The 27,928-nt window shown below is 63.1% G+C and overlaps 2 protein-coding genes across 8 annotated transcripts in view; both read left to right on the top strand.

Moving 5' to 3' along the window:
• PLEKHA6 (pleckstrin homology domain containing A6) overlaps positions 1-23,774 on the top strand; it is a 53,263-nt gene extending 29,489 nt beyond the window's left edge. For 2 of the 7 annotated variants that reach the window (XM_042800272.1, XM_042800273.1), the window contains exons 2-26: positions 3,466-3,546; positions 3,699-4,014; positions 4,120-4,192; positions 4,704-4,804; positions 7,055-7,230; positions 7,439-7,927; positions 8,386-8,896; positions 9,323-9,409; positions 10,261-10,314; positions 12,460-12,540; positions 13,993-14,061; positions 14,487-14,567; positions 14,793-14,942; positions 15,373-15,468; positions 15,936-16,047; positions 16,206-16,345; positions 17,075-17,224; positions 18,592-18,718; positions 18,858-18,964; positions 19,206-19,433; positions 19,613-19,777; positions 19,980-20,113; positions 20,231-20,373; positions 20,926-21,049; positions 21,568-23,774. In XM_042800272.1, coding sequence (XP_042656206.1) covers positions 3,712-4,014; positions 4,120-4,192; positions 4,704-4,804; positions 7,055-7,230; positions 7,439-7,927; positions 8,386-8,896; positions 9,323-9,409; positions 10,261-10,314; positions 12,460-12,540; positions 13,993-14,061; positions 14,487-14,567; positions 14,793-14,942; positions 15,373-15,468; positions 15,936-16,047; positions 16,206-16,345; positions 17,075-17,224; positions 18,592-18,718; positions 18,858-18,964; positions 19,206-19,433; positions 19,613-19,777; positions 19,980-20,113; positions 20,231-20,373; positions 20,926-21,041 — 3,693 coding nt within the window. In that variant the 5' untranslated portion in view covers positions 3,466-3,546; positions 3,699-3,711 and the 3' untranslated portion in view covers positions 21,042-21,049; positions 21,568-23,774. Of the gene's footprint in view, positions 1-1,184; positions 1,524-3,465; positions 3,547-3,698; positions 4,015-4,119; positions 4,193-4,703; positions 4,805-6,107; positions 6,130-7,054; positions 7,231-7,438; positions 7,928-8,385; positions 8,897-9,322; positions 9,410-10,260; positions 10,315-12,459; positions 12,541-13,992; positions 14,062-14,486; positions 14,568-14,792; positions 14,943-15,372; positions 15,469-15,935; positions 16,048-16,205; positions 16,346-17,074; positions 17,225-18,591; positions 18,719-18,857; positions 18,965-19,205; positions 19,434-19,612; positions 19,778-19,979; positions 20,114-20,230; positions 20,374-20,925; positions 21,050-21,567 lie in introns of those variants that run through there. The other 5 variants (XM_042800270.1, XM_042800271.1, XM_042800268.1 and 2 more) reach the window with 5 other exon arrangements.
• A 1,096-nt stretch (positions 23,775-24,870) lies between these two features.
• GOLT1A (golgi transport 1A) lies at positions 24,871-26,331 on the top strand. Its single transcript, XM_033009632.2, has 5 exons — positions 24,871-24,895; positions 25,503-25,594; positions 25,702-25,880; positions 26,047-26,110; positions 26,293-26,331. The coding sequence occupies exons 1-5, from the start codon at positions 24,871-24,873 to the stop codon at positions 26,329-26,331; spliced, it is 399 nt and encodes a 132-aa protein (XP_032865523.1).
• Positions 26,332-27,928: the final 1,597 nt, after the last annotated feature.

The following is a 27,928-nucleotide window of genomic DNA, read 5'->3' as shown; positions in this document are numbered from 1 at the left end:
TTTGCCGGCACAAGGCGGGTGCTGTGGTGGGCAGGTTTCTCCGCGCACGCCTGGCTCGCCCCGTGGCTGATCCCTAAAGGGGTGGATGTAGGTGTTCGGGAGCGGTAATGCCACCGCGTTGGCACATCCTCTGCCCGTGCTGGGGACGTGGTTCCCGTCCCTGGCTGCTCCCTGCCACCCTCCGGGCAGGGACCGCTTGTGCCAGCCCGAGGAACAGCGGGAGCATCCCCGAGGCGGGCACTGGTGCTTGACCTCAGCTCATCCCAGCCTGACCGACTGGCATAGCCGTGACTTCAGGGCACTGGTTTTCGGGAGGAGCAGGAGAATGATGCAACGGCCGGGAGGGGCCAAGCCGAGCAGCACCGCGGGCTGGCTGGGGGGACGGGCAGTGTCCCGAGGTGGTCCCGGGGTGCTGGTGGAGCGGGGATGCGGCGTGATGGAGGCCAGCTGGCTCGCTGTGCTCTGTTTCCTTCTTTGGAGGTTTCTCTGAAATGTCAGCGCTGCCTTCCCGCCCTCCCCAGGCATTATCATAACAGTCCTTGATGTATTTGCATTCGCTTTCCAAAGTGTCCTGCCCAGGCAGAGGGTGGGACACCCCGAATCCTGCTCCCAGGGCTCCCCACTCCGGGGTGTGAAGGGCTCCCTGGGCTTTTGGGGGTGCTGGAGCCCCGTTGCTGGATGCCCTGCGGGGTTCTGTCCGTCCCTCCCACACCCCCAGCAGCTGCTGGGTGCTTGTGCCTGGTCCTGCTCCCCGGGATTTTTTCTTGGCGTGACCTGGGGAAGGGACAGCGGTGTGGGGAGAGCCGGGGGGCGGGGGGGAACGGGGATGGTTTGGGGACAGAAGCAGGGGGAAGGGATGCAGCCAGTGAATCCAGGGCAGCAGCAGAGCTCATCTCAGCGTGGCTGCTTCCCTCGCCGCGACACCCCCCCGCTCCCCCCCTTCCTCCTCCTCGTCCTTTCCAGGCGGCAGCCCCCCACGCACCGCTGCCCAGCTGGGGTGGTGGGGGGGGGGGGGCCCGGCAGCCCCCCGTCCTGCCCCTCTCGCCCTTCGCCTGCCGCCAGCTGCTCCCCAACGCTGCACCTGGGCTGGGGGGGGGGGGGGGGGGGGCGGGGGGAGGCGGCGTGTGCAGCGCTGCCCTTCGCCTCTCCTCTGCGCGGGGACGCGAGCGGGAGCTGTTTGTCCCCGTCGCTTGCCGCACACCGGGGCTCGCCAACCCCGGCTGCACCGGAGCCCGCAGCAGCTCCGTTACCGCTGTCACCGGGAACGCCAATGCCACCGGCTCAGGGCTCGGGATTTCGGGACGTCGGGGAGAGGATAACGAGACCCTGCGCCCATCGTCGGCCTCCCCCTGCCCACGCGGGGCTGCTGGCCCCGTGGCACGTGCCATCGCCTCGTAGCGTGGCGGCTGACGGCACGGGGCTGGCCGTGCCCCACCGCTGCCATGGGGGGAGCCGGGAGCCGGCGGTGAGCTCGGGGGGGCTCCCGGCATCATGCTGAAGTTTCGGGCAGACCGGAGGGTGAGGTAGGACCCCAGGGTGGGTTCTGGGGATCTGAGTGGGGGGCGGACCGTGGGCAGGCGGTGGTGGGGGACCCTCAGCCCGGGCAGTGGCTGCTGCATTGCAGTGCTTGGGAGGCGATGTGAACTCGGGAGTTTCTGGAGCGGGGTCAGCCGAGGGAGCTGCTGCCGGGGGTGGGGTGGGGGGGGGGATGGTTTAAGGAGGTTTTCCTGACCGTTCCTGGGGTCTTACCATATCTGGGGGTGTGGGCAGACTTGGGGCGGGGGGGGGGAGGCACTGGGCTGAATGCCAGGAGGAGGAGCAGGGGCTTCAAAGCAGAGTGGGTGTCGTGGGCTTGGCAGCAGGGCGGGGGGAGAGTCCAGTCTGTGGGAACAGAACCCTGCGGCGTGGGGGGGATGTCCCCGGATGGGGTTCAGACACGCTGGCAGGTCCCGGCAGCCCCCACTTTCCAGAGCTGGGGCAGTCGGGGTGCTGCTCCCTCGGCGTTTGCACCCTCCCCGTGTGTCAGCATCTCGGGGGGGGCCTGGGACCTGCCGCGGTTACACTGTGTTACACCCCTCCAAAGTCACCTGCTGGGGACAAACGACCCGGGAGCAGCTCCAGCCCCGGGTGGCAGAAACCCCCTTTGCTGCTGTTGGAGCGTGGGCCAGGCAGGCTGTTTCCGCAGATAACTCACGCTGGTCGTGGCACAGAAAAGCCTGGTGGGTGCTTGGCGGGGTTTGGCTGCCCCTCGTTGTGGGATGCATGCACATTGCCCAGGTTTTTAAGGTGACCCTAAGTGAGGGGGAGGGCTCGTGGAGGAGAACGTATCCTTGGCAGGGTGCAGGATGGGACCTGCAAGGGGGAGCAGCTCTCAGCAGGGCTTTTTTGGGTAGAAAGCAGTTAATATCTTCAGAGCTTGGCTGGAGCCCAGGTTCAGGGTGAAGTGTGTGTGGATGGGATGGTCTTGGCAGCTGCATTTTCTTGCTCAAACTTCCCCTGTTTTGCTGACACGCAGAAGTTCAGCAGTGTGCCGGGCTGTTGGCATGTTGGCTTCGCGGGTGGCCAGGGGCACCCATGGCTGGGTGCCCAGCAGCTTTGGGAAGGAGGGATGTCACAGGGACAGGGACACAAACTTCCTGGGATGGAGCCCTGAATCTGTGGGTGCACCCTTGTCCTTTCCTCCTGACACAGCTCCAGCAGCGAGGATCCCCGGGAAATAGCGTGTGAGCGGGTTCCTCAGCTGGAGCAACGTGATTTTGGGGTGCCCGGCAATACCGGCTCTGCGGGACGGGGCAGGGATGTGGGAAATGCTGCCAGTGGAGCCTGGCGGGAGCCCTGCCTTGCTCCTCCCGGCACTGCCAGGGAGCCCTGAACTGCCTGGGGCACCCCAAGAAGCAGCACCGGGATTGGGGCTGAGGTGGGCCTGATCCGGCTGCAACAGCTTGTGCTGGTGGGTCCTGGGCTGATGTTTGGTCCTGCGTGGCCAGGTGCCCCTGCTCTTAGCCTGACTCGAGGTGTTTTGGCAAAGGGCTGTAAAATCAGCAAGCCGACGGGGAGGATGTGACATTGGGGACGTCGCTGCAGGCACAGCCCAGGATGGGCCATTGCTGCTGCTGCTTCTGCAGCGACTTCTGAGTGGGGTTTATGATAATGTCTGGGATGTGACCAGCAAAAGGAACGAGGGCTCGGCCACCAGAGACCTCGTTTGGGCTCCCAGCAAGACAAGCGCTTTCTGGGAAGCACCGGTGCAATGCGCTGAGTGGCTCTGAAGCGTGGGGTTAGCGGGGATGTCGGGGAGGGTGATGCTCGGGGCAGGGCACAGGGAGCCAGCCCCAGCACCGGTGCAGGTGTGGGACAGGGAGACACCGGGGTTTGGAGCAGCAAACGTGGTTCTAAAAGGTTTCTGAGGGAGGGGGGGACGGGGATGGGAGATGCTGACCACCGCCCCACCGCTGTCTCTCGCAGCCACAATGAAAGGCGGAACACGTTCCTGCACCCAGTGACGGGACAGGTCCCCGAGGACAACTCAAGACTTGACTTGCAAAAGTAGGTCGGCTCCCGATTCCCCTGGTTTTGGGGTCTGGCAGTGGGTCGCGATGGGGGGACCAAGGCGGGCTGGGACGGGAGGAGGATACCCGGATTCCTGCGGGGTGGAGAAACGCAGTTCTGCTGACTCGGCTCTCCTCCTGTGCCGGCAGACCGACCTTGGACATGTCAAGCAAAGCGGGCAGCAAGCGACCGGCGCCCATCACCAGCGAGCCCTCCAACCACGCCATGGTGTCGGAGGTGCCCCCGGAGCGCCCCGGAGGCCGGGTGGGTGCCCGGAACCGTGCGACACGACAAGCGACAGCGGAGATGGGGTGCCGGGGGTCCCCCCGGGGACTGAGCGGCTCCTCTCCCCCTCTGCAGGCTTCGCGCTCCTCCCGCAAAGGCATCGCCTTCGGGAAGCGCTCCAATTCCATGAAGAGGAACCCCAACGCTGCCGTGACCAAAAGCGGCTGGCTCTACAAGCAGGTACCCGAGTCCCTGCCGTGCCGGGTGCCCCCCCTCGGGGCTGTGCCACCCCCTTTTCCGGCTGCCTGGGGGGTGGGTGCTGCCCTCACTGCCCCTCTCTCGCAGGCCAGCTCGGGGGTGAAGCAGTGGAACAAGCGCTGGTTCGTGCTGGTGGATCGCTGCCTCTTCTACTACAAAGGTACGCGGCAGTGCGCACCCACCCCGGGTGCCCCCCCACGAAAGCTCGTGGCCCCCCCAGAACAACCCGGTGGCCACCAGCTGCGTGCCTCCACGCAAACCCGGGCTGTTAGGAAGCTCGGAGCGGGTTTTCCCAGCATGGGCGAAGGGGTGGGGAGGTGACAGCGTGCCGGGGGGGCAGTGGCCCTGCACAGCACCCTTTTGTGCGGGTGTTGGCTACAGCGGGGACCCAAGGGGTTAACGCAGGCGCCTTCCCCAGCCTCCCCTGGCAGCTCGCTGGGCTCAGCCCTGGCAGCGCAGCCCAGGGCGGGCATGAATAATTGAGCAGGCTGTTGTGCGAGCCCAGCAGAGCTGGGGAGCAACAGGCAGGCAGCGGTTTCCCACAGGTGGCCTGTCCACCCCTGAGAAGAAGCGATGGGGCCGGGTCCCTGCAGCAGCTCGTGGGTGTTTGGTGGGGGGCAGCCGGGGTTCCCAGCCCCTCCATGCCTGTAACCCCCACGTTTGCCCACCAGATGAGAAGGAGGAGAGCATCCTGGGCAGCATCCCCCTCCTCAGCTTCCGCGTGGCAGCCGTGCAGCCCTCTGACAACATCAGCAGGAAGCACACGTTCAAGGTCAGTGCATGGTTGTGCCGGGGCTTGGAGGGGACGGAGCACTGGGGGACAGCACCGGGGCCCTGGTGATGCTCAAAACATCCCCGCTGTTCCCTTTTCTTGCTTTCTCGGTGATGGGGTGTGGAGCAAGCTGGGGAGAGGGGTGAACACAGTAACCGCCCCCCCCCTCTGGGGATCTGCTGCACCATGCAGATGTGCCTTCTACTGGGGAAACTGAGGCACGCGTGGCGGCAAAGCAGCATCTCCCAAGGTCATCGCCCCCCTCCCAGGCCTGAGCTGCTCCCGGCTTCTGCCCCTTGGGGTGCACTGCTGCCCCCCAACCCGGGTGCAGGCCCTCTCCCTGCCCTGCTTTCCCCTCCGCATCGCTGCTCCCAGCCAGCCTGTCCCCACCGGCTGCTGTGGCGCTTCTCGGCAACGCTCCCGGAGCCAGACTTAGAGAGGTGTCGCCAGCTCCAATTTTTTTTTTTTATTTTTATTTATTTTTTTTTTTTTAGCCTGCTTTGACTGGCGTGCGAAGGGAAGGGAGATGTAATTGCAAGGGGGTAGCTCGGAATGAGTCGCTCCTTGTCAGCCCGCGCTGCCGTGGGTGCTGGAGAGGAGAGCAGCAAGAGGCGGAGGGCGGCTGCCTCGGCTCCCCCCTCGCTCAGAGCAGGGGCTGAGCTTCCCTGGCACCGCCCGGCACTCGTCGGCATCCCCGTGCACCTTTGGCATCCCCCGTGCACCTTCACCGCTTTGTGCCACCCCCGGTCGCGTTAGCACTCGCTTGGTGACGGACCGATGCGCCGGCTGGCTTGCACTCGTGCACGCTTGTGCAAAAACCCAGCGTGCACCTTACCGCCCGTGAGCGTGGCAGGAGCCGGTGCCTGGGGTCCCCGCAGGACGCTGTGGAGGAGTTTTTTCCGATCAAAGGGATGGATTTTTATAGCTTCCATCCTTAAACCTGCATTTAATCTGCGGCTGAGCGTGGTTTAGGTGTTTCTGCCTGCAGCTTCTGCAGGTGAGAGCAGAGAAGTGGCCCAGGGGGTGTCGAAATGTCTCTCTCTGTGGGGAAGGAGCCTTGCCAAGCTGCTGCCCGTGACCTGAGCTCTGCAGGTGCATACCTGCCTTTCCATCTGCACGCGAGGGTTTTGGGGGGGATGGTTTTGTTCAGAGAAGGGTAGGAAGGGTCCCGATGGCCGGGAGAGGTCTGTGCCGCGGCGCCCGCGCTCCTGCCACGCTGCAGCTTGACCCCGTGTCTGTGTTTCCTCCTCTCTCCGTGGGCGAGGATCCCCGGACAAATCTCTCTTCGTGCCCGTCCACCACGCCAGCACCCAGCCACCACCTAGGTAGTACCTTCTTGTGTTTCTGATGCATGCAGGAGGGTGAGGGACCCGCAGGCTTGCCGGCATGCTCCGCTCACCCCACTCGCACTAATCCAGGGAGTGAATCGGTTTGGTTTGATCTTTCGCTCTGGCTGCAGAGCTTTTAGAGGCAGGAGTGCATGGGGGGGTTGCAGGACGTGACCCTGCGGCTGGACACGGTGGCTGCATGCTCTGGGGAAGGGGAAGATGGAAACCCAGGGGAGGGTTTTAATTAGACCCCAAATTTTGTATTTTATTTTATTTTATTAAGAGATTGAGCCCTTAAAGTCTTTCAGGGGGAAAAAACCTCCTGCTTTCTCCTTTTTCTTCCTCCTTGCTGCCTCCTGTCCCTTTCCATAGAGGGGGAAGGTGGGAGCTTCAAAAAGGCCCTAAATAGCCAGACCTGCCTTCCAGCACCTTCCAGGTGGAGAATGGGCACCAGCATCTTGGATGAAAAGCAAACCTTTTTCCCCAAAAATGTTGTCCGGGCCAAGATGCCACCTTCCCCCTAACCCTGCATGAATCATAACGCTCCCTCCAGCACTGCCACTCTCGCTGGGACGCGGACCCTTCACCAGCCCTGAGGGGACCCACTCAATAATGGGGTGCAGCAACCTCTGCACCGGGGTGCTGCTCCTCTGGTGCAGGGCCCTGGGGATGGCTGGTCCCAAACATCGCTGGGGGTGACCACGAGGGACTCGTGGTCCCGGGGATCCCCTGCGAGGGGACGAGGGCTGGCGCTGGCCCTGCCAGCTCAGTGCCGCTGAGGATGCACGTGGCTGTGAGGCTCGGGCAGAGGGGGAAGGACTGTGCCTGGTTTTTCCTACAGCGGCAGAACCTCGTGCCGGGGTGGAAATAGAGCTCTCACCCTCCTGTCTGTCTCTCTCCCCACTTCTTTGCCTCCCTGCAGGTGACGGTGTGCTGGGTGGAGGAGATGCCGGCGAGTAACGAGCAGTCCCTGTCTCCCCAGGCCGAGCACGCTGGCATCCGGACCTACTTCTTCAGCGCCGAGAACACGGAGGAGCAGGAGTCCTGGATCCAAGCCATGGGCGAAGCCGCCCGGGTGCAGATCCCCCCGACCCAGAGGTCAGCACCCACCATCTCCCCACGCCAACCCTCTCTTGGAGATGAGGCGGAGGGGACGTGCATTGTAGCTTGGGGACCTGGCCTCTGGAGAACAGAGCTGGGGGAGCACCGGTCCCCCGAGGCGGAGGGAGGGATAGGATGCTACCGGCCACCCCAGGGGCATTGCAAAGGGAAGGTAACCCTCTCTGCTGTCTTGGCTCCCCCCCAGGCATGAGAAGCCAGACTCTGAAAACATCCCCCCCAGCAAACACCACCACCACCACTGCAACGCCGCCCACCGCGAGCACCCCAAAGCTGACCCCGATGCCAAGACCCGGGGGGAAGGCGACGGCCGTGGCTCCGAGAAGATCGAGAGGAAGTCGGAGAGGATGGAGGGCAAGAAGGAGCCCTTGGCCAAAGCCAACGGCATCGCCGGGCAGGAGGTGCCCTCGGAGCCTGGCAGTCCTTACCCCGAGGCACCCCGGGTACCGGCGAGCGGGGAGCGGCCGCCGCAGCCCAACGGCTGGCCGTACTCGTCGCCCAGCCGCCCCGGCAGCACCGCGTACCCCCCACCCGACGGGGAGAGCGTGACCCTCCGCCGGGGCTTTGCCCCCCGCACCAACCCTGACAAGATCGCCCAGCGCAAGAGCTCGATGACGCAGCTGCAGCAGTGGGTCAACTCGCGCCGGGGGGCCGTGCCCCCCGAGGAGCTGCGGAGGTGAGGGGTGCGGGATCTTGCTCCTTTTCTCCAGGGCTGCCCCTCAGGTGATGCTCTGGGAATGTTTTTTTGCCCTTCCCATCTGGTTTCTCCCCTCCTGGGGTCAGAAAAATCTGCCTGTGCTGCCTGCATGTGCCAGCTCTGAGCTGTGTGTGGGACACCCCAAAAAGCCAAAGCGGGGTGGATTTTGGAGGGGAGGCCACCCCGGGGTCCCTGGAAGGGGGGATGCCAGGAGGGGAGGTCACCACGGGGTCCCTGGGAGGGGGGATGCCAGGAGGGGAGGCCACCCCAGGGTCCCTGCGGGGGAGGGATGCCAGCCAGCCAGCTCTCTGGATCCTGGTGTCGGAGCTGCCTGCTCTAGGGCTGTCCTTGCTCCCTGGGACCCCCAGATGCGAAGCGAGGGGCCGGGCACCACCTGGCCACCAGCCTGGCTCTCACAGCTCTCTTCCTCTCTTTAGCCCCACCAGGTTTTACCCCGTGTCTCGCCGGGTGCCCGACTACTATTCCCCCTACTCGCCCCAGTACCCTGAGGACTACCAGTACTACCCGCCCGGGGTGCGCCCCGACAGCATCTGCTCCATGCCCGCCTACGAGCGGGTGAGCCCGCCCTGGGCGCTGGAGGACAAGCGCCATTCCTTCCGCAACGGGGGCACCTACCAGCTCCGTGACTGGAAGGAACACCCCAGTTTTGGCCGGCAAGACGTCCCGCTCTGGCTTCCCGGGCCTGGGAGGCAGCCGACCTACTTGGACGAGGTGGATGCAGCCTCGGGCTCTCTGCAACGGATGTCGCTGCAGCCCCGCTCCCGCTCCGTGCCCCGCTCGCCCAGCCAGGGCTCCTACAGCCGGGCACGGGTCTACTCCCCGGTCCGCTCGCCCAGCGCCCGCTTCGAGCGGCTGCCGCCCCGGGGAGAGGAGATTTACGCCGACCCCGCCACCTTCATGATGCGGCGATCCATCAGTTCTCCAAAGGTAAACGCCTCTCAGCCCTTGGGGATGCACGGGGTTGGAGGGGGACCCTCGCTGGGGACGTCAGGGTGGGATGCTGTAGCACAGCTCGTCGGCTCCGCATGCACAGCCTGGCCTCAAAATGCCACCAAGTCCGTGGCTTGCAGCAGCTTTAGGTCCCCCCTTGGTGTCCCGCAAAGCTGCCCAGGTTGTGATTGTTCCCTCCTGGCTGCCTGGGGAGGTGGGGCGGTGGGGGGATGGGATGGGGCTGGGGTGCTCGGGGCCACCACGGGTGATGTGCTCCCGAGCAGGGAGTACTGGTGTCCCTGTTTTGCTGCTGCATGCCCCAAAGCCAGGCCTGACCCTGCCTGTGCTTTCTGGCCTCTCGCACACCTCTCACGTGTCTCTGGTTTTGGGGTGGGGGGGGTGGGGGTTCTCCTCTCTTCTCAGTACGACTATCTGGGTGACAGACGGCCCGTCCCTGCCGGAATGTACCCGTACCACTACCCAGCATCCCCCACCGTCCATGACAAAATGGTATGTATGCTGCTGGCACTGGGGCGGGGGGTGTGAACCTCGGAGAACTGGGGAGCACAGAGCCCCCCCGGGAAGGTGGACTGGCTCGGGGGCTCCTTGCTCGGACAGCTGAGGAGGAACCGCTCCACTCCAGGGGCAGCTTTGTGGGTCAGAGCTGGGCTGCTCTGGGGCAGGATGGGACCACAGGTCCTTTTACTGGTGTCACTGGTCCCTCTCAGCTCTGCCCAAAGGAAACCCTCGTGAAAAGGCCCCCAGTTCCTGCCCTGCAGCCCCCAGGTTGCAGGGGCGGTGGGACACCCTTGGACCCCCATACACCCCATGATGCTGGGCCAGGCTCATCACCCCCAGGGTGGTCCCTGGCTGAGGCTGGCGCATCCCCTGCACCTCTCCCCCTCTTGCTTTCCTCACCTCTGGCTACAGCTGCTGCTTTTTCCTGCGTTTTGTTTCCCCTTGGAGCACTGAGGGGTTGGAGCCGGTGGGGTGAGACCGGGAGTTCCCCCCGCAGAGCACAGCCCCCAAACTGCGGGGCAGGACTGGCCGTTGGAGGAGGGAGAAGCACGAGTTACCATAAACCACTCATGCTGCCATCCATCCTCGCTAGCCAGCGATGCAGGGAGAGGGCCATGCCTTTCCCCAGGCACCGTTAGCTGGGAGGGAGAGCCGGGAGGAGCACAGGTCTCCCGCAGGACACGTCCACGGCAGCAGCTCTCCCGGCTCTGTGCCAGGGAGCTGCCTCGCTTCCCCGGCCAAGAAGTCTTCGCATTTCCGTCGCCTCCACCTAACCGCTTTGCTTCTTCTTTTATATGTTTTGTGTGTTCGTTTCTTGCCGCATGCCTGCTGGCTCCTGGTAGGATGAACTTTTAGACCTTCAGTTGCAAAGAAACCTAGAGTATTTGGACCAGCAGGTAGGCAGAGCTGGCTGCAAGCCTCACGCTGCTTACGTCCCCGTGTGCCCTGTCCCCAGCAGCATCCCCTTCCCTCCCAGCGCAGCATCTCGTCCCCTAACGGCCATCCTCACCCTTCTTGGCATTAAAGCAGCACGAGTTGTCTTTGGTTTGCTTCTTCCATCCTTCCCGTCTGTAGGGTCGCTCATTGCTTGGCAGAAAAATCCCCCCGACAGTGCCTTCTGTGTGGTGTGATGGAGCTGGTGGGGGGGGTTTGGGGGGAAGCCGGGGCAGCTTCCCACATACCCGGGGCCTCGGGGAGCTGCCCCTGGGGTGCAGGGGAGGCAGCCGGCTCTGAAACCCTCCCCGGGTCGGTCTGCACCGTGCTGGCTCGGGGCAGTGAGGGACACCGGTGCACGGTGCCGGCGTGACCGTGCTGGACAGTGTGTCCCCACACCCAGCAGTGCCTCCGGCATCGGAGCCAGACTGCTACAGGGGTCCCCGGGCTGGTGCCACCCACATCGGGGGTGGCTGGGTGAGCCGTGGGGAGCCGGATGGGTGCAAGGTGGTTTCGGTGAGGCGCTGGCCCTGATCCTCCTCGAAGGATTCAGGGTGGGCATGAGGTACCCGCCAGCATTGATACCAAAGCAGCAGCTCTCAGGTTTTTGCATGCCAGGGGGTGTTTGGAGGAAAGTTGTGAACTGACTTCGTCCCAGGAGTGGGGGAGAGACCCCCGGGACCGATGGAGTGGGAACCGCAGGCACTGGCTGAAGTCAGAGCTGGGGACAGGAGCTGTCGGCCAGCGCTGCAGCCCAGGCGCTTGCCTGCAAAACCCAGGCTTGCACTAAGGGAGCTGCTCCAGAGACAATCTCATTAGTCTGCAAATCTCCATCGGTGCAGTAATCGCCAAGATCTGTGTCTGCCTTGGAGCAGAGCCAAGGACAGGCAGGAGCTCTCGCTGCAATAAAAGCTCTCTGGATTATTTCACAGCCATCGGCAGCAATGCGTGCTCTCCGAGGCTCTTTAAAACACTCCCTAAAAGGCTTTGCATCTCCTCCTCCTCTCCCACTGACCTCTAGGGAGGCTAATTCAGAGTGACGCTGTCAAGTATCTCTTTTCAAACAACTTCCTGCTTTATTTCCTCTCTCCTTGCTTGTCCAGTCGCGGGGACGGCTCACGCGGCTGCAACCCCACCTTGCTGACCTGCCCCCAGGCAGAGTTTGGTCCCTGATTTGTGCTTAAACTGCCGTCACCCCTTGGACATCGAGGGTCCTGGTTGTGGGGCGCAAGGGGCTTCCTCTGTATCGCCCGCCCTGGGCTGCGGGCTCCTGCGGCGCGTCTGCGGGCGAAATCAGCGGCGAAGCTCCGGTGCTGCTGGTTTGAGCGGCTCCACCGCGCAGCACCAAGGCCCCAGCAGCAGTGCACGGAGAGCAGCAAAACCCTCCGGGTTGCAGGGGTGTGAAGAGAACCACCCCCCCCCCCCGGGTTGGGGTCTGTCCGTCCCCCTCCCCTGGAGGGCTCGGGGCAGTGCTGGAGCCCCGGGACGGTACCGGGACGCCGAACACCGTCGCATCCTCGCCCTGCCCGGCAGCACGGCTGCAACGTGCCGTCCCCCCAGGAGCACCCCGTTCCCACCCGGCTCCGCTGCTCGAGGCTGCTGGACTGGAGAGGGGGACGCTGCTGTCCCCAGCCTCCGGGTTCAGTTACCTTCCCCTGTGCCCAGAGCTCGTCTGCGCCTTGAGTGGGGCCCTCCCAGCCCCGGCTCTGCCGTGAGGGCAGGGCACCGAGCCGTTTGTCTGTCTGTCTGCTGGGACCACACCGTGCGCTGCAGCCGGGGGCATCTCTGTGCAAGCTTGTGTCTGTGTGTGCAGTTTGCCGCCGCTCAGCTCGGAGCTGGCTCGGTTTTATCTGTGTTTTCCCCTCAACAAAGTTTTCAGGGCATGCAACCAGCCCAGGATGCCCTTGAGTGCACAAAATGGAGCAGCAGCAGCCCCGGGCAGCCATCCCCATGTGGCTTGAGCCCTTGGGACATCTCTTGGAGGTGGCATCTTGCAGCCCGATGCCCTGGGGGCTCCTGGACTGAGCCACCTCGCTGCTCCGACAGCACCCGAGCACCGCAGGCACGTCTCTGCTGACCTCTGGACTTTCCTTCCCTGTCTGCCGCAGATGAGTGAGAGCGAAACCCTGATCAGTATGGTGAACAGGATGGTGGAGACCTCCTCCCCTAGGGCCCAGCTCTACATGCAAGTAAGCCTCCGGCCGCCGGGCCGTGCGTGGCTCATGCATGGCAGCCACGCCAACCGCCCCACGTTCCATCCCCGAGGTCACCTCCTGCCATTTCCACTCATGCGGACTCCAGCATCCATGCGGCTCTGGCACATCATGCTCTTGGGGACCTGCTAGTCCATCACAGGCTTTGCTAATCCATCCATGAACCATTAAAACCCGGTAAATCCTTGTGCTGAGAGCACGAGGTGGGGACGCAGCGGTCCTGCACTCTCGTCCTCGTTTGGGTTGGATTCGGGTGCTTTGCTCACCCTCTGTTTGCCGTCGTGTGTTGATGAGGCAAGGAGAAGGTGTGGGATGACTTACAGACAGGAATCCAGCCCAAGGCTCTTAAACTCCTGTAGCAGGGAGAAGAAACAGCCTTTTACCTTACCCCGGGGAGGGCTTGCAAAAGCATGGGGATGTCCCTGCTGATGTTGGGCTGCAGCTCCAAGCACAGGCAGGTCCTGTCACCTGGGAACGTGTCTCCGAGTCACTGCGACCTGCAGCCCATCGTGCCGCCAGCCCAGAGGGCTCACAGGGTCCCACCGTGCTGCCCAGGGCATCTCCTGGCTGTGCAGCAGCCAGGCGATCGCTGGGGTTTTCTGACGAGGGGAAGGTGCCTGTTTCCATCTTGCTGTGAACGGGGAGCGGGGACATGCTGGAGGGTGAAGCTGGAGCTGCTGAGATGCTCTTGCTGGCCGGGCTCCCTGCCTGGAGGCAGCAGCATCCCCACCTGCCAGGCTCTGCCTCCAGCACACTGGGCATTTCCCAGGTTCAGGTCTATTTGCATTGTCCTATAGTTTTGAATGGCTCTAAAGTAGCGTCTTGCTTTCTAGCAATAATGATCCCCTTCTTCCTATCTTATGCCTTTCATCTCGAGATCTTGGAGGCATTTAATTGTTGAGGTCCCATTAGTAATTTAGATTTCCAGGAAAGGAAAATGACTCACAGAGAAGCCGGATGGTAAACAGGCCCTGATGCAGCTGCTGATTTATAGGTGTTTCCACTCTGCTAAGTGGGATTACAGCTTAATCTTTCTGCCTTTGTTTCCCTGCCTGTGAAATGGTGGCACTTATACGCCAGGCAGTTAATGATTCACGAGGCATCTCTTTAACTCAGCTCTTGGCGTCCTGTGGAGAGGTTGTCTCTGGCTAATTCCCGTGGCTCACCCAGCCGACGGGTGGGAATGGGGAGGGAAGGCTGTGCCTTCACCCGAGCCCCCGGGCAGGGCCGAGGCGAGAGCTCCAGCACCGACATCCCGCCCTGCCGGCAGCACCCGCTGCCTCCCCACCGATGCCGGCGTCTGCCCGGCCGCGGGGAGCACCCGCCGCCTCCGGGGTCTCGGCTCTCACCTTGGGGAGGGGGGCCGGGACCTGCCTCGCCTTCCCCAGGGGTTCCCAGAGCAGGGCTCACCCCACGCTCTGCTTCCAGGTGACACCTTTCCCGGAGGCCTACAGGGAGACACTGCATGCCTACAAGATAAGCGAGCAAGACACCGATGTAAGAGCAAACGTCCACCCTGCATGTCCCCCCTCTGGCCCCTGCTGTTGTCCCCGTCCCTCCGCAGCAGGTCTGCTGTCCCCACAGAGCGAGCTGTGCCGAGCCGGGGTGGGACCTGGTGCTGCCCCGAGTGGGCTGTTTGCTGCTCAGGGACTGAGCTTAGCTGCTTGGTCTTACCCCCCGTGTCCAGATTTGGCCAGTGTCACCCTGGCTGGGGCTGAAAGTCCCTGCAATGAGGGCAGGGGGCTGGAAACCCTCCCCAGGACCACGCGTTGTCCCATCAAGCCAACCCCCTGAGCCATGTCCTGGCTGCGTCTTGTCTCTCCCAGGGGACTTGGCCCTGGCTGAGCACGGAGCCGTTTGCACGGGTGCACCCCGCAGATGCTGGGCTTTCATCCTCTCCTCCTTTTCTCTTTCTTTTCCAGAAGCTGCTGGGGAAGCTCTGTGAGCAGAACAAGGTGCTGCGGGAGCAGGAGAGGCTGGTGCAGCAGCTCCGAGCGGAGAAGGTACGTGGTGGGCAGCTCAAGCAGCCGCCCAGGGGTGAACCCGGCTGCACCTTCGTGGCGAGGAAGCGACATGCCCTCCTCTTGGGGACAGCTCTGGGGATGTCTCTGAGCTGGGGGAAATGCCCTGGCCATGCCACAGTCCCAGGGCTCCCCGTGTGTTAATGGCCTGTTAAAGAGGACTGTGGCTCCTGCACCAGCCAGGCTCTCACGGCTGTATCTCCCCAGGAGAGCCTGGAGAGTGCCCTAATGGGGACGCACCAGGAGCTGGAGATGTTTGGGAGCCAGCCTGCCTACCCGGAGAAGCTGCTGCACAAGAAGGAGTCGCTCCAGAACCAGCTCATCAACATCCGCGTGGAGCTGTCGCAGGCCAGCACGGTAACGGGCTGCCCCTCCGCTTCGCTCCCTGGCTGGGGGACTCTCCCCAACCCGCCGCGATCTCTTTTCTCCCTCCTGTAAAGAAAAAAAAAAAAAGGGAAATCCCCTCAGCTGGCTGGGGTCTCAGACAAGCCAAAGTCCCTCACTGGGGACAATGGAAATTAACCCTCTTGGTGCTGAGCTGGCACATGTGCCCAGAGTCATCTCCTGCTTTCGCCTCTGGGCACTCCCACGGGCACAGCCCGGCTGGGGCACGGCAGAGCTGGTGCCCCCCAACTGCCAGCCCCTCCGTGGCTCAGGGTGGGTTGTGTTGGGTGCAGCACCCTTGCGCTTTCCTGGGTGCTCCCATGCTGTGCTGGCTGGGGCTGCTGCCAGCCAGGGGGGGGAAACCTAAAGACCCCCTAATCCCCCCCCACCTTTCCCCCTCCAGGCCTTGGCGAACAGCACCGCCGAGTATGAGAGCCTGGAGAGCGAGGTGTCCGCCCTGCACGACGACCTCTGGGAGCAACTGAACCTGGATATCCAGGTGAGCAGGACCCCGCCGGCCCCAGGGTCCCCCGGCCATCCCCAGGGTCCCCCCACTGACCTCGCGGAGGTGGAAACCCCCTGGTTCCTTCAGCCTTCTGCTCCCCACAAATTGCTGGTTTGCAAGTGGCTGCTCCATGCTCAAGCCGTTTGATGCCCGGCTGCGGCCACGGGCAAGGGCAGAGGGGCTGAGGAGCTGTGGGCACCTGGGTGCTATGGAGGGGCTGCAGCCCAGTGCTCCCCAGGCTGCTGGGGCTCCGTCAGCTCCCCCCAGCCCATGGCCGGTGTCCAGGGGAGCGGAACGATGGCTCTGGGCAGGAGACAAGTCGTGGGTGTGATGGCTCAGATCCCCCCGGGCTCTGTCTGCCTCAGCTGAACGCCCAAACGCCCACAGGTGCCATGGCTCGGCTCAGGGCTGGGGTGCAGCGATGGGGAGCCACTCTGACCGCTGCCTTTTCTCCCCTCCAGAATGAAATGCTCAACCGGCAGATCCAGAAGGAGATCTGGCGGATCCAGGACGTGATGGAGGGGCTGAGGAAGAACAACCCGTCCCGCGGCACGGACACTGCCAAGCACCGAGGTGAGCAGGGTCTGTCCCTGCCCTCTCACAGCACAAACCCCGGCGTGCTGTGACTTGGGGACATCCCCAGTGCCTGTGCTGCCATGGGAGAGACAGCAGCACCCTCTCGGAGAGGCAGAGGCTCTGGTGCACGCACTTATTTCTGCTTTTCTCCACAGTGGCCATCGGCCCCTCGGGGACGTACAGCTCCAACAGCCCCGCCAGCCCCCTGAGCTCCGCCAGCCTCACCAGCCCCCTCAGCCCTTTCTCCCTCGTCTCCGGCTCCCAGGGCTCACCCACCAAGCCAGGACCCAGCGAGGTGAGTGAGCCGGGGTGTCCCCAGGGAGCCCTTTGCCACCATCAGGTGCCCATCCTGGCTCGCAGGCTGGCCTGTGCCCTCACTCTCAGGGGACGGGTGGGCTCCAGGCACAGCGTTTCCTCATGGCTCTGCCTGGGGACACCGTTTTGGCCACGTCCGTGGGCTGTGCTGTCCCTTGGTGACATCTGGGTCCGTCGTCCTTGCAGGGGCTGCAGCTGGGCTTTGCTGCTTTGGGCTCCTGCATCAAGCAGCCCTGAAGGCTCAGCTCCAGCCTTTGGCTTCAGGACCAGCTCCTACTGCCACCTCAGTCCCCGCTCACTGCTCTTGCTTGGGGTCCGAGCAGTGCTGGTCTCATCTTCGTCCATGCGAAATTTAGGGTGGAATCTGGGGACTCCCCAACCCCACCTGGCTGCACAGAGGTGATGCCAATGTCTCCTGGGGGCTGCCAGCCTCCAGCTCAGGAGCCCCCCAGCTTAGGCAGCCCCTGAGCCCTGCCTGACCCCGCTGCCCTGGGGACATGAAGCAGCGGGGGAATGAGAAGCACTGTCCCCCTCTTCCTGGGGACACAGAGACCGTGGAGCCCTGGGGAGCGGCGGCCGGCTGCTCTCCCTCCTCCTTTCCTTGTCTCGACGCTTCCACTGTGTGTTGTCTCGATCTTTTTCTAATTGTCTCTTCCTTCCCGGCTCTCAGTGTCTCTGCTCTCATGCCTCACGCTCCTCTCCACCCCAGGAACCAGGCCCGCCTCGACCTCCCCTCCCCAAGTCCTACGTACCCCTGGAGTCTCCTCCGACCGTTCCTCCGCTCCCCGGCGAGAGCCGGCTCTGGCCGTACCCCACCTCCCCTTCCTGGCAGCAAGGCGGCGAGGCGAAGAGGGGACAGGTACCAAAACCTCTCCAGAGCAGCCCTGAAGGAGCGGCCCCCTCCTCTTCCTCCCCGAGACATCAACTGGCAGGGGCTGGGATGAGGCAGGCGATGGGGCTGCCCACTCTCTGCCCTGCCAGGTGGGACAGGGACAAGGTGGAGGTGGCATTTGGCGAGGGGACAGCAGTGCGTGGCTGGTACCTGCCCTCTCCAAGGAGAGCAATGGGCAATGTCCCCCCCGGCAGCCTCGCCGTGGCCCTCCTGTCCCCACAGGTCCCCTGCACCCACATGCAGCACCCACTGCGCTTGCTCAGGACAGGGACTGGCTCCTCCTGGGCAGCCCCCGAAGCTGTTGCAGCCCCCTGAATCAGCCCCTCTGCTTTCCTCTCTCCTCGCCTCTCTCACTGTCCTTCCACAGCGCTTCTCCCCGCCGTGCAGTACTTGGCAAGCTCTGCCCATGGGGGTGACCTGACCCCCACCTCAAAATCCTGCCCACCCAGGGCAAACCTGGCTTGGGGGAATCCTGGTAATGCCTTGGCCGTGCTCCTGCCAGGGGGAAGGGGCCGGGTTTGGACACCAGGAGACAGCAGCATCCTTGCAGTGGGGGGGTCAGGATGCGTGCACGTGGGGGCTGACACCACGAAGCAGCGGCCACGCTGAGCTGGGAAGGGTTATGGACCCCGCTGCGAGCCCAGGTGGCTTCTGCGGCTGCAGGGTAGCACGGTCGTGGCTGCATGCTGGGGTGTAGGGGGTGTCAGGATTCCTGATCTCCATGAAGAGCACAGAGCAGTTGAGGGGGACATGTTGGGCTCCTCAGCTTGTTGCCGTACCCCTCCATTGCACCAGCACCATCACACCAGTGCCTGGGCCCTGGCAGGCCATGCCCAGGGGATGCAGGAAGGGAAGGACCCCGAAAATAGCCCTTAGCTCGCTCTCTGCTGCTGCACAGTGTCTGCCCTGACGTCTGCCCCCCGTGGGACCCTGACCCTTCCCACAGGATCTTGCTGGAGCTCAGCAAAAAGCCAGGGTGTCCCTGTCCTGGAGCTCCCAGGTGCCACCTCCGAGCCGTGACAGGATCGTCACCCCTGCAGGAAGCTTTTCCCACGCAGGAGCCTGTCCTGCGGGGACAGCGATCGGTGCCCAGCCCCGACAGGCTGGGGCATGGTGGGGCCGAGAGCTGCAGAGCCCTGCCAGCCCCTCTTCCCCGCACTTTTGGGGTGTGTTGGTACTGCCTGGCTGAGGTCCGTGTGTCCGTCCGCTCCTGGGAGTGTGTCTGCAGGCTGTATGTCACCCCATGGCTGTGGAGAGCAAGGGGTCTGTCCCCAGGCAGAGCATGTTCCCCACGCAGGACAGGGTCTCACCGGGGACCTGCTTCCTTCCCGCAGCCCAAGCCAAGCTTCGAGCAGAGCAAAAAAGAGGCGCAGCGACCGGCCCCCCCCGGGCCCCCCACCGAGGGGCTCCTGCAGAGCCGGCAGGAGCAAGAGGCGGAGAAGCAAGCAGCTCTCAACAAGGGTACGGCAGGGTTGGGGGGGTCCCGCTCCAGTGGGCTCCCCGTGCTTGCCAGGAGCACTCAGCATCTTGCTGGGACCCTGCCCTTGGTCCCTGGCGAGGGGGGGGCGGGTTCAGCCTGGTGTTTCGCTTTGCTCCGCAGTGGGCATCGTCCCCCCCAGGACCAAATCTCCAGCGGAGGAGGTGTTGCCTGCGGCCGGCGTGGCAAGGAGGAGTACTGGCGGCATGGCCAACGGGCTCAGCTCGCGGGTAGGGCTTGTGTTGAGGGGCTGGGGGCCAGGCTAGCAAAGTGGGGGCTGTATCACAGCCTGGGGGGGGGGCTGGGGCAGCGCATAGGGGAGCCCATCCCTGCATGGCTCCACATCTCAGCATCCAGCTCAAGCCCCTCCCCGGGTTATTTCGGCGCCTTCCCCCCACCCTGGGAGCGGGCTGAGCGGCCCCATCCCAGCGGGTTGCGGCACTGGGTGGATGGAGCCGGATCCTGCTGCAGGTAGGGGTGCCTGACCTTGGGGCTGGGCTTCCCCCCCCCCCCCAGGAGAGGCCGAAGAGCGCCGTGTTCGCCAACGAGACGAAGGTGAAGATGAGTGTGGAGGAGCAGATCGACCGCATGAAGCGCCACCAGAGCGGCTCGATGAAGGAGAAGCGGCGCAGCCTGCAGCTCCCCGGCAGCCAGCAGCCCGAGACCCCCGGCGCGAAGGCACCCACCTCCTACAAGGTGGTGAGTCCCCGCACCGGCCACGGGGCTGGAGCAAACCGGCCTTTGCTTTGCAGAGTGCCTGAGGTCTCTGACAGAGGAGAATGAGGGGGGGCTGGGGGCTGGGGAAAGGGGGTGGGTGCTAAGGCAAGGGACGAGGGTGCCATCTCAGGGGGGCTCAGTGAGTCTGGGGTCCCTTGCAGGTGCGCCGGCACCGCAGCATCCATGAGGTGGATATCTCCGACCTGGAGGCAGCCCTGCGTTCCGACGACCCCGGCAAAGTCTACGAGACGCCCCAGGAAGAAATCGCCCGGCTGCGCAAGATGGAGCTGGAGCCGCAGCACTATGACGTGGACATCAACAAGGAGGTGAGGACGGGCTGCCCTTGGGGGCCCTCCGCACCCTGTGCTTTTGGGGGGGATGTCAATCCATCCTCCTGTGTCGGTCAGCATCCTGGAGCCACTGGCCGTGCCCAGGCGGGTGCTGGGAGCTGGGGGTGAGTGGGGTGGGCGGGTGCTGGAGTGGGGCTGGGTCCCTGGTGCTCGGCTCAGCCCTCGCCACCGTGCCCAGCTCTCCACGCCGGACAAAGTCCTCATCCCTGAGCGGTACGTCGAACTGGAGCCCGACACACCGCTCAGCCCCGAGGAGATGAAGGAGAAGCAGAAGAAGGTGGAAAGGATCAAGACCCTCATTGCCAAATCCAGGTGAGGCTGCTGTGGCCACGCCGGCCATCCCGAGGTGCACCCCCCACGCACCCATCCCCACCGGGGTCTGTCCCGTTGAGGCCGGGCGTGGGTGCTGATGCCGGGTGCTCTGCGCAGCCTGCAGAACGTCATCCCCCTGGGCGAGGGGGAGGTGGACACCCCCCAGGACCCCGAGACCCAGTTGCAGGAGCAGGAGAAGAGGATCGAGATCTCGTGTGCTCTGGCTGCTGAGGCCTCTCGCCGGGGCCGCATGCTCTCGGGTAAGTCACGGGGGTGGGGGGCACGGAGGGTCGGAGCCTGCCAACCCACCCCCCAGCCCAGAGAGCAGACCACAGGTAGCGTTACGTGCCGTGAGGGCAGATCGGATGCAGGACTGGTTTATGGGCTGCACAGGCAGCGAGAGCAAGGGGGTTGATGCAGGCTGCATCGGTCCTGGGGCAGAGCATCCCCGTGCCGTGGGAGAACCAGATGCCGGGACCCTGCCCGCCGTGCCCGGGGCTGCCTCCCCCCTTGGCAGGGCTCGGCCTCGTGGGCTGGAGCCGGGCGCAGGTTTCGGCACCTCGGGGTGCAGGACGGGAGCGCCTGGCCGCGTGGCACGCCGTGCCTTGTCCATGAGGAGCCCTGCGGGGAGCTCACGTGTGCGCGCCGCGGCCGGGCGCCGCTGTGGCTGTGTGTCCTGACCACGCTTGCTTCCTCCCTTCCTTCCTCTCCGTTTCCTCCCCTCCGCTAACCTCTCACTGGGTCGCCTCCTTCCCCTCGCCGCTGCCGGCAGCTTGTGTTCTTCACGCCCTTCTCCCATTTCTTGTTTCCAGCTCAATGCGCTACCCCAAGCCCTCCCACCTCCCCAGCCTCCCCGACTCCACCGACCAACCCCCTCTCGTCTGAAATATCCCGGGTCGCCGACAACAGCCATTTTATGCGTGTCTGAGCCATGAAGTAAGCACCTCTTCTCTCGTACTTCATCCCATCCTCTCTCCATTCCGGGGGGCCGGGCGGGGGGTGCCTGTTCTGTGCCCGGCATCCGTCCATCGCTGCTTGCTCCAGCTAATGTCTCCCGAGCCACGTCAGCCCCATCTCCTCTCATGGACCAAGTGCAAGTGTCCTCCAAGGCGAAACCCCCCCCGGCTGGGTCAGCCGGGGACCCCAGCGTGGGTAGGGGGGGCCCATCCAGCGATAAAAAGTGGGGTGAGATCTCAGGGCCAGGCTCTGGGGGATGCCTGCCCTGGCACGGCTGCATTGGTGGCTGCAAAGTGGGGGGACGCAGTGTCCCTCTGCTCAGTTGGAGGTGTGTGTCGTCCCCCCCCCCGCCCCGGGGAGCTGGGGGCATAGGGCTCAATCTGTGCTAGGTTTTCCTCCAAGCAGGGCAGGAGGGGTCTGTCGGGTGGGCACAGGGGCTGCCCCACAGCCGGCCGCCCCCCCACACCTCGCTCAGCCCCGCTCTCCTCTCCCTCCAGCTCAAGCCCTGGCTGCTGCCGGCGCCACCAAGTTCCACGGGGCCACGTTTTAGCACCCCGACGCGACACCGAACCTCTCGCCATCATTTTCGGTTCTCCTGGACCCCCCCCCCCATTTCCCTCCCACCGACGGCGAGACCACCCGGCACGGCCGAGCGGGGAGATGCGTCGCCGACAACACCAACCGCTCTGCCCCGTCCCGGAGGAGACGTGCGGGTGCTGGGTGGGGGGGTTTCCACCGGAGTGTGGTCCCCGAGGAGCCCCTGGGCTGCCAGCTAGCATGGGGACAGATCCACAGTGTCCTGGGCATCAGGCCTGCGTGGACGACCAGACAGGGGCATCTGCAGCAGCGGCAGCCGGCACAGCGGCCACCCCCCTGCCAGGGCATCCCTGGGGGGAGCGCAGGACCCCCCCGCCCCGGGTTCCTCACGCTGATGCGTTGGTCTCCCAAAGGTCTGTGAAGGGGCTCTTCTGGGTGGAGATCAGCCAGTTCCCACCACGGATGGTGCTTCCACCTTGCACTGGACCTGGGGATGCTCCGTCTCTGCCCCTCGGGCGCCTCTTCTCCTCCCTGTGCCCTGAACCCGCTTTTAGCATCCGTCTGGCTGGGGGTAGTTGCCGGCAGAGCCTGGTCTGTCCCGTCGCTCCTCGCGCTGGTGGCTCAGCGGGGAGGAAGAAGGAGCCGTGTTGGGAACAGGACGGATGGAGGTGGGACTTGGCGGGGGGGGGGGGTGGAGAATGGGGGGGTGTGACGGGACATAGGGGTGCTGTGCTCGGGGTCAGGGTGGTGCAAGGGCTGCCCGGGGCACCGGTGCGCCGCTGGCACGGAGCAGGAGGTCTGGGCAGGGACGTTGCACGGGAGCTAGGGAGCGGTGCGGGGAGCTGGGGTGCGAGGTGGGACAGCGAAGCCACGGGCTCGGCAGGGGATCCCTCTGCGGTGGGTGGGGACGGTGACGAGAAGGGGAAGGGGCTTGGGGCCAGGAGGCAGCAGCGGGGCTCGTCCTCGGTGTGGGGAGCTGCCCCCCCCCCACCCCTTCATCACCCCTGTCTCGACCCCTTTGAAAATCTGGCATCGCGTCTCACCTCAAGACCTTGCCATTGCACTCCAGACCCTGCGATTTGTTTTGTTTTCTTTTCTTTTCTTTTCTTTTCTTTCCTGTAAGTTTACCCTTTACTTTAGTTATCTGGAGGGAGAAAAAAAGCTGGTTCTGCCCGGAAAAACAGAATCCCACGCGAGGTTGTGAGGTTGGCAGGGCTGCCCCGACAGGGCTGGGGCGGGCAGGGCGGGTGGAGCGAGGAGCTAGATACTGTCCCTCCTGCAGCTGTGTCCCTACGGGCCTCATCCTGACACCCACCAGGACCCCTGCCCCGCGCTCCCCCCTCTGTGTCCCCATCGCCCCCCGTGCGCCCCATCGTAGCAATACTGGTAGGATCCCAGGAGCCCCGAGTCCTCCCGCAGCCCCCTTTAGCTCATAAAGCTGGCCCTTTATTTTGCTATTACATGCCTTAATATATGTTTTATGGAAATTATACATTTATAATATATATCTATATTTGTTTTTCTCTTCTTTTCTGGGAGGTACTGTTTTGTGCTAAGCTCTCTCTCCGCAGGGTTGTTGGCACCAGCCCTGCCAATGAGTTACAAAAGCAGATTCTTTGCCAATTTATCAGAAAAAAAAAAGAAAAAGAAAAAAAAAAAAAAGAAAAAACCTATTTAAAATATATATATTTTTTCTGCTTTTATTAAAAGCAAATTTATTTAAAATAAAATATAAAGAGACTGTAAGTTTGAAGAGATGACGCGTTTATTTCCCTGTCCCTGAGCGCAGTGGCGGGGCGGCCGGGGCGGGCTCCCCAGCTCGTGTAACCGGGGCAGACCCCCCCTTACACCGGCTGCGGGGACACCGCCGGGGGCCGCGGCGCACGGCTGTGGCCCACGCAGAGGCTGTGCTGCCCGGCGAGGAGCCGAGGGGACACGCAGACCCCATAGGCAGCAATTCCTCCCTTCCCTGGGGACCGGAGGGGACGAGGAGCGTCCCGGTGCTCCCGTCCCCGGGGTGCCCGGAGCCGTGCCGCGGTAGCCGGGTCTGAGCCTTCCCCAAGCTGTGAGCACAGCCCGGTGCACCAGGACCCCGCAGCTGCCCTATTGTGGAACCCGGTGGTCATTATTTTTATTTTTTTTTTTTTAAACAAACAAACAAACAAACTTAATTCTTAATTTTATTTTGGTTATTATTTTTCATAACACTTCATATACCAGTGACTTGTAACCGAGAAAGGATTTGCATTGGGAGGAAATCTATTTATGCACTGGGGAGGGTGGGAAGGGAGGTGTTTGTTTTCTGGGTTTTTTGCTAGTGTTAGAGAAATAAAAGTATCTAAGAAACAACAAGGTGTCAGTGTCTTTTGTCTAGAGGTAACCTCAGATGACAATTTTAATATTAGACCAAAGAGATGGATGAGTGGCTACAGCATCTCATCTGGCGAGGAAGGGTCTCACCTTGCCCATAGCTCACGTGGTGGCACCTTTGCCCTGTTTTGGGGGGTCAATTTTCCCAGTAAACTTTATTTTAGCTGTAGCTGCTTAGTAGCCAGCTCTGATAGAGGAATAAAAAAATGTGTTTGTACCTGGCAAGTTTGTATAAAACCACGGAATAGAAGCGGCTGGTTTGTAAAAATGTGGAGCTGGTCCCTGTGGGCTTTCTTGAGGGACAGGGGTGCAGAGGTCCCTGTGGGGAGGCTTGGGGGTGGCTCGTGCCATGCAGGGACCCTGCATCGGCCCCAGCCAGCGGGTCTGGCCAAGGCATCGGCCCTACACCAGGCAGCAAACCCCCGGGGGCTGGGGCAAAGCGGGTGCCAGCACTCCCCTGTCCCACGGGACAGCCTGGCTGTGAGCTGGGACCGTCCCTGCCCCGCGCCACGCACGGGTGACGATGCCACAGGGAGCTGGGCGCGCTCACGGAGCCACTCCAGACTACCCTAAGGGACACCGCAGCCACGTCCATCCCACTATTTTGGGAACTGCTGCAAGCCATCCCTTCCCAGGGAGGACACACAGGCAGGACAGGACCAGGCAGGGACCTGTGGCCACCAACCCCTCTATATGTCACCCTGCAGCGATGCCTGGCCACCGCATCCCCTCCCCGAAGGAGGTGGTGCTGCCACGGGGGCAGGCGCTGCCAGGCTGTTAATGATTTGCAGGATGACGTGGGGACTAAAGGCCTTTCCAAGGGTCACTGCCAGGGAGGCACGTGGAAGGGTGGCCGCCCTCGCCCACCCTCGCCCAGCCCCGCCGCCGGCAAGATGGTGTCTCTGACCGACTTCCAGCGTAAGCGGGCGGGCGTGGGGTGGCCGTGTCCCGCTGGCGATGCCCATCCCCGTGGGAGCAGGGACCACGGGGGGGGATGCTCCGCAGCACCGAGCCAGGGCTGGAAGCTGCTGGCCGGGGTTGGCAGGGCAGGGAGAGGCAGTGGGGGGATGCGGTGGGGACCCAGTTGGGATACGGGGACCAGCACTGGGGTCCTGCAGAGCCAGGGGGGGTTGCCTTCACCCTCTGCCCCGCGTCTGCATCGGGAACAGCAACTGGGGAGGTGCCGGGCTCGCCCGGAGAGCATCGCCAGCCTCGCCCACCGGCCGCCAGCACCGACACCCTTCATGCCACTGTTTAGAAAAATGCTGGAGACAACCTTCCCATTTATTTTTCCTTTGTGGTTTATTCTTTCTCTGGCAGCCCAGAGGAGTTTCCAGACTGCCCATCAGCCTCCCCAAGTTTTAGGCAGGTGAAAAGGCTGTTTCTAAGCTTTGGAGATAAATGAAAAGCTCATTTTGGAGAGGGAATGGTCCAGGGAGGTGCTGAGGAGAGCAACCGCAGCCCAAGGTGGGACCTGAGCTGCGTGCCCGAACACCCATCTCAGCCCTCCTGCCATCCTCCACAGGGATCGGCGTGGGACTGGTCAGCTTCGGTCTCTTCTTCGTCCTTTTTGGGATGCTCTTGTATTTTGACTCAGTGCTCCTGGCCTTTGGGAATGTGAGTACTGGGGGGCCGGGGCTCCCCACAGCAGGCGCTGATGCCCAGGATGGAGAAGAGTCCAGCTGGGTAGGACTCCTTTGACCTGCTCCCCTTCATCATCCCAGATTCTCTTCCTCTCTGGTTTGGTCTTCATCATCGGCTTCAGGAGGACCTTCACCTTCTTCTTCCAGCGGCCAAAGCTGAAGGGCACCAGCTTCTTCATCGGGGGAGTCCTCATCGTCCTTATGCGGTGGCCCCTCCTGGGCATGCTGCTGGAGGCTTACGGCTTCATCACCCTATTCAGGTCCTTCCCGCAGCACCCAGCTCCCCGGCCTGGCATGGGTGCCCGGGGATGGAGAGTGGGAGCCGGGCGAGCCTCATGCCCTGCAGCCCCAGGCAGAGCCCCTGCTGCTCCCATCCCAGCAAAAACCTGGCACGGGGGCTTAACAGGGACTTTTGTTTTGATACAGGAGTTTTTTCCCAGTGGCTTTTGGGTTTTTGGGCTCAATGACAAACATCCCAGTGCTGAGCAAGGTGAGCAGGGCGCTGAGCACAGTTCACTGGTGTGACCCTTGGGGTTTGCAGTCCTTGGGTGATCCCAATTCCAATCACCGTGGTTGGGACCAGACAGGGAAGGTGACCCCGGTCTCTCCACAGCCCCCCTCGAGGAGGCTCTGGAGGATTTTCACGCTAATCAAGATCTGTCCCTGTTGCAGCTACTGCAGAAGGTGGGAGACAGCAGCTCCATGGTGTGACCTGCGAGACGGGCCACATCGCTGGAGATGAAATGGCACGGTCTAGCCCTGGGTCTGGCTCTCCCATGGTGGGCTGCCACCTCCCTCGGCCCCGGGACCCTCGGTGCCAGCCAGAGCCACCCCCGCGGCAGGGACGGTGCCTCGCTGCCCCGTGGGGCTCCTGTCAGCAACTCCTGAGCGAGGCTCCAGGGACCAAACGCTGTGCCAGACAGGTTCCTGGAATTACTAGCCTTATTTTATTCTTTTTGTCTTCCTCTGTTGAAAGATCTGATTAAAAATTGTGTCAGAGACCAAACTCAGACTGTGCTCCTTTCCTGTGGCTCAGGGCTTGCTCCAGCTTTGGCACCTCTTAGTGTCACCAAGAGGCATCTTGGCCACAAATGGAAGTGGCAGAGGGACCTTCCCATGGCCACGGCTGGAGGTGACACAGGGACCTTCTCATAGCCAGGACTAGAGGTGACACACGGACCTTCCCATGGCCATGGACGGAGGTGACACAGGGACCTTCCCATGGCCAGGACTAGAGGTGACACAGGGACCTTCCCATGGCCACGGCTGGAGGTGACACAGGGACCTTCTCATGGCCAGGACTAGAGGTGACACAGGGACCTTCCCATGGCCACAGCTGGAGGTGACACGGACTCCTTCCCATGGCCACGAACGGAGGTGGCACAGGGACCTTCTGGTGGCCACGGCCCATGGCTGCCCTGGCCACCAGACCCAGCCAGCTCGGGCAGCCCTGGCTCGCAGGCAGTGGCTGTGGCCCTGCCTTCCCACGCGTCCCACGGGGATGTGGGCCGTGGGGAGCAGAGCCTGGGGAGCCACGGGAGAGGGCAGGGGAGGTTAGGAAAACACCCATTAAACCACATTAACATTTCATGACCTCATCGGAGTAGAGTAAATTACCCCGTTCAAATTCAGCAACCATGAAAAAGCAAATGACATCTGGGGTTATTAATTAATTGAGAGGTGCTGGGAGCAGGGGGGGCTGGAGCAAATCCATGGAGTTACACTGCTGATATCTCTGAGTATTATGGGCCAGGACTCGCATTTCCCATAGACCTGTTTCCTGTGGGATGAGACCAGGACGGAACAGAGCTGGACCCTCTGGCTGCTGCCCGGCAGGATGGAACTGGTGGGAGCTATGGCACTGGTGGGCACTGGGGCAGCTCTGCTGGGGTTTGAGCCAGGGGAACATCTCCAGCACCTGATGCCCACCCCAGCGCCAGCATGGGTGCTGGGGAGGGAGGCTGGCTGCCTACCCATGACCCAGACATCTGCACCGCTCCGGGGGAACCTGCTGAGATCCAGGACTTACACCACCTCAGAGAGGGATCCAGACCCACCACCAGCATCCAAAGCACCTTTTCATCTGCCGTACATCCTCACAGCCCCAGCACCTCTCCTGGGAGGGCGATGGGAAGCTCCTGTCTGCCAGCCTGTATCTGCAGGAACAAAAAGGGGCTGTTGTGGCCGGCTGCTGGGGACCCCATCGCATCATATCACCCACCCTGTCCCCTCTGTGTTCTCCCTACTGCTGATTTGGCTTCAAGAACTGTTCAGACCCAGGTTCATCAGATGCTTTTAAACCCTGCTC

Source organism: Tyto alba, unplaced genomic scaffold, assembly GCF_018691265.1.
Source record: "Tyto alba isolate M040663 unplaced genomic scaffold, T.alba_DEE_v4.0 Super-Scaffold_30, whole genome shotgun sequence".
Taxonomy (NCBI): domain Eukaryota; kingdom Metazoa; phylum Chordata; class Aves; order Strigiformes; family Tytonidae; genus Tyto; species Tyto alba.
The sequence above is the reverse complement of the archived record's forward strand: the minus strand, read 5'-3'. Positions and strand labels throughout refer to the sequence as shown.

Coding starts and splice junctions, on each gene's coding strand:
- GOLT1A (XM_033009632.2), top strand. CDS start 24,871: ATGGTGTCTCTGACCGACTTCCAGC. Junction 24,896..25,502: donor GTCTCTGACCGACTTCCAGC/GTAAGCGGGCGG, acceptor CATCCTCCACAG/GGATCGGCGTGGGACTGGTC. Junction 25,595..25,701: donor TGCTCCTGGCCTTTGGGAAT/GTGAGTACTGGG, acceptor TCATCATCCCAG/ATTCTCTTCCTCTCTGGTTT.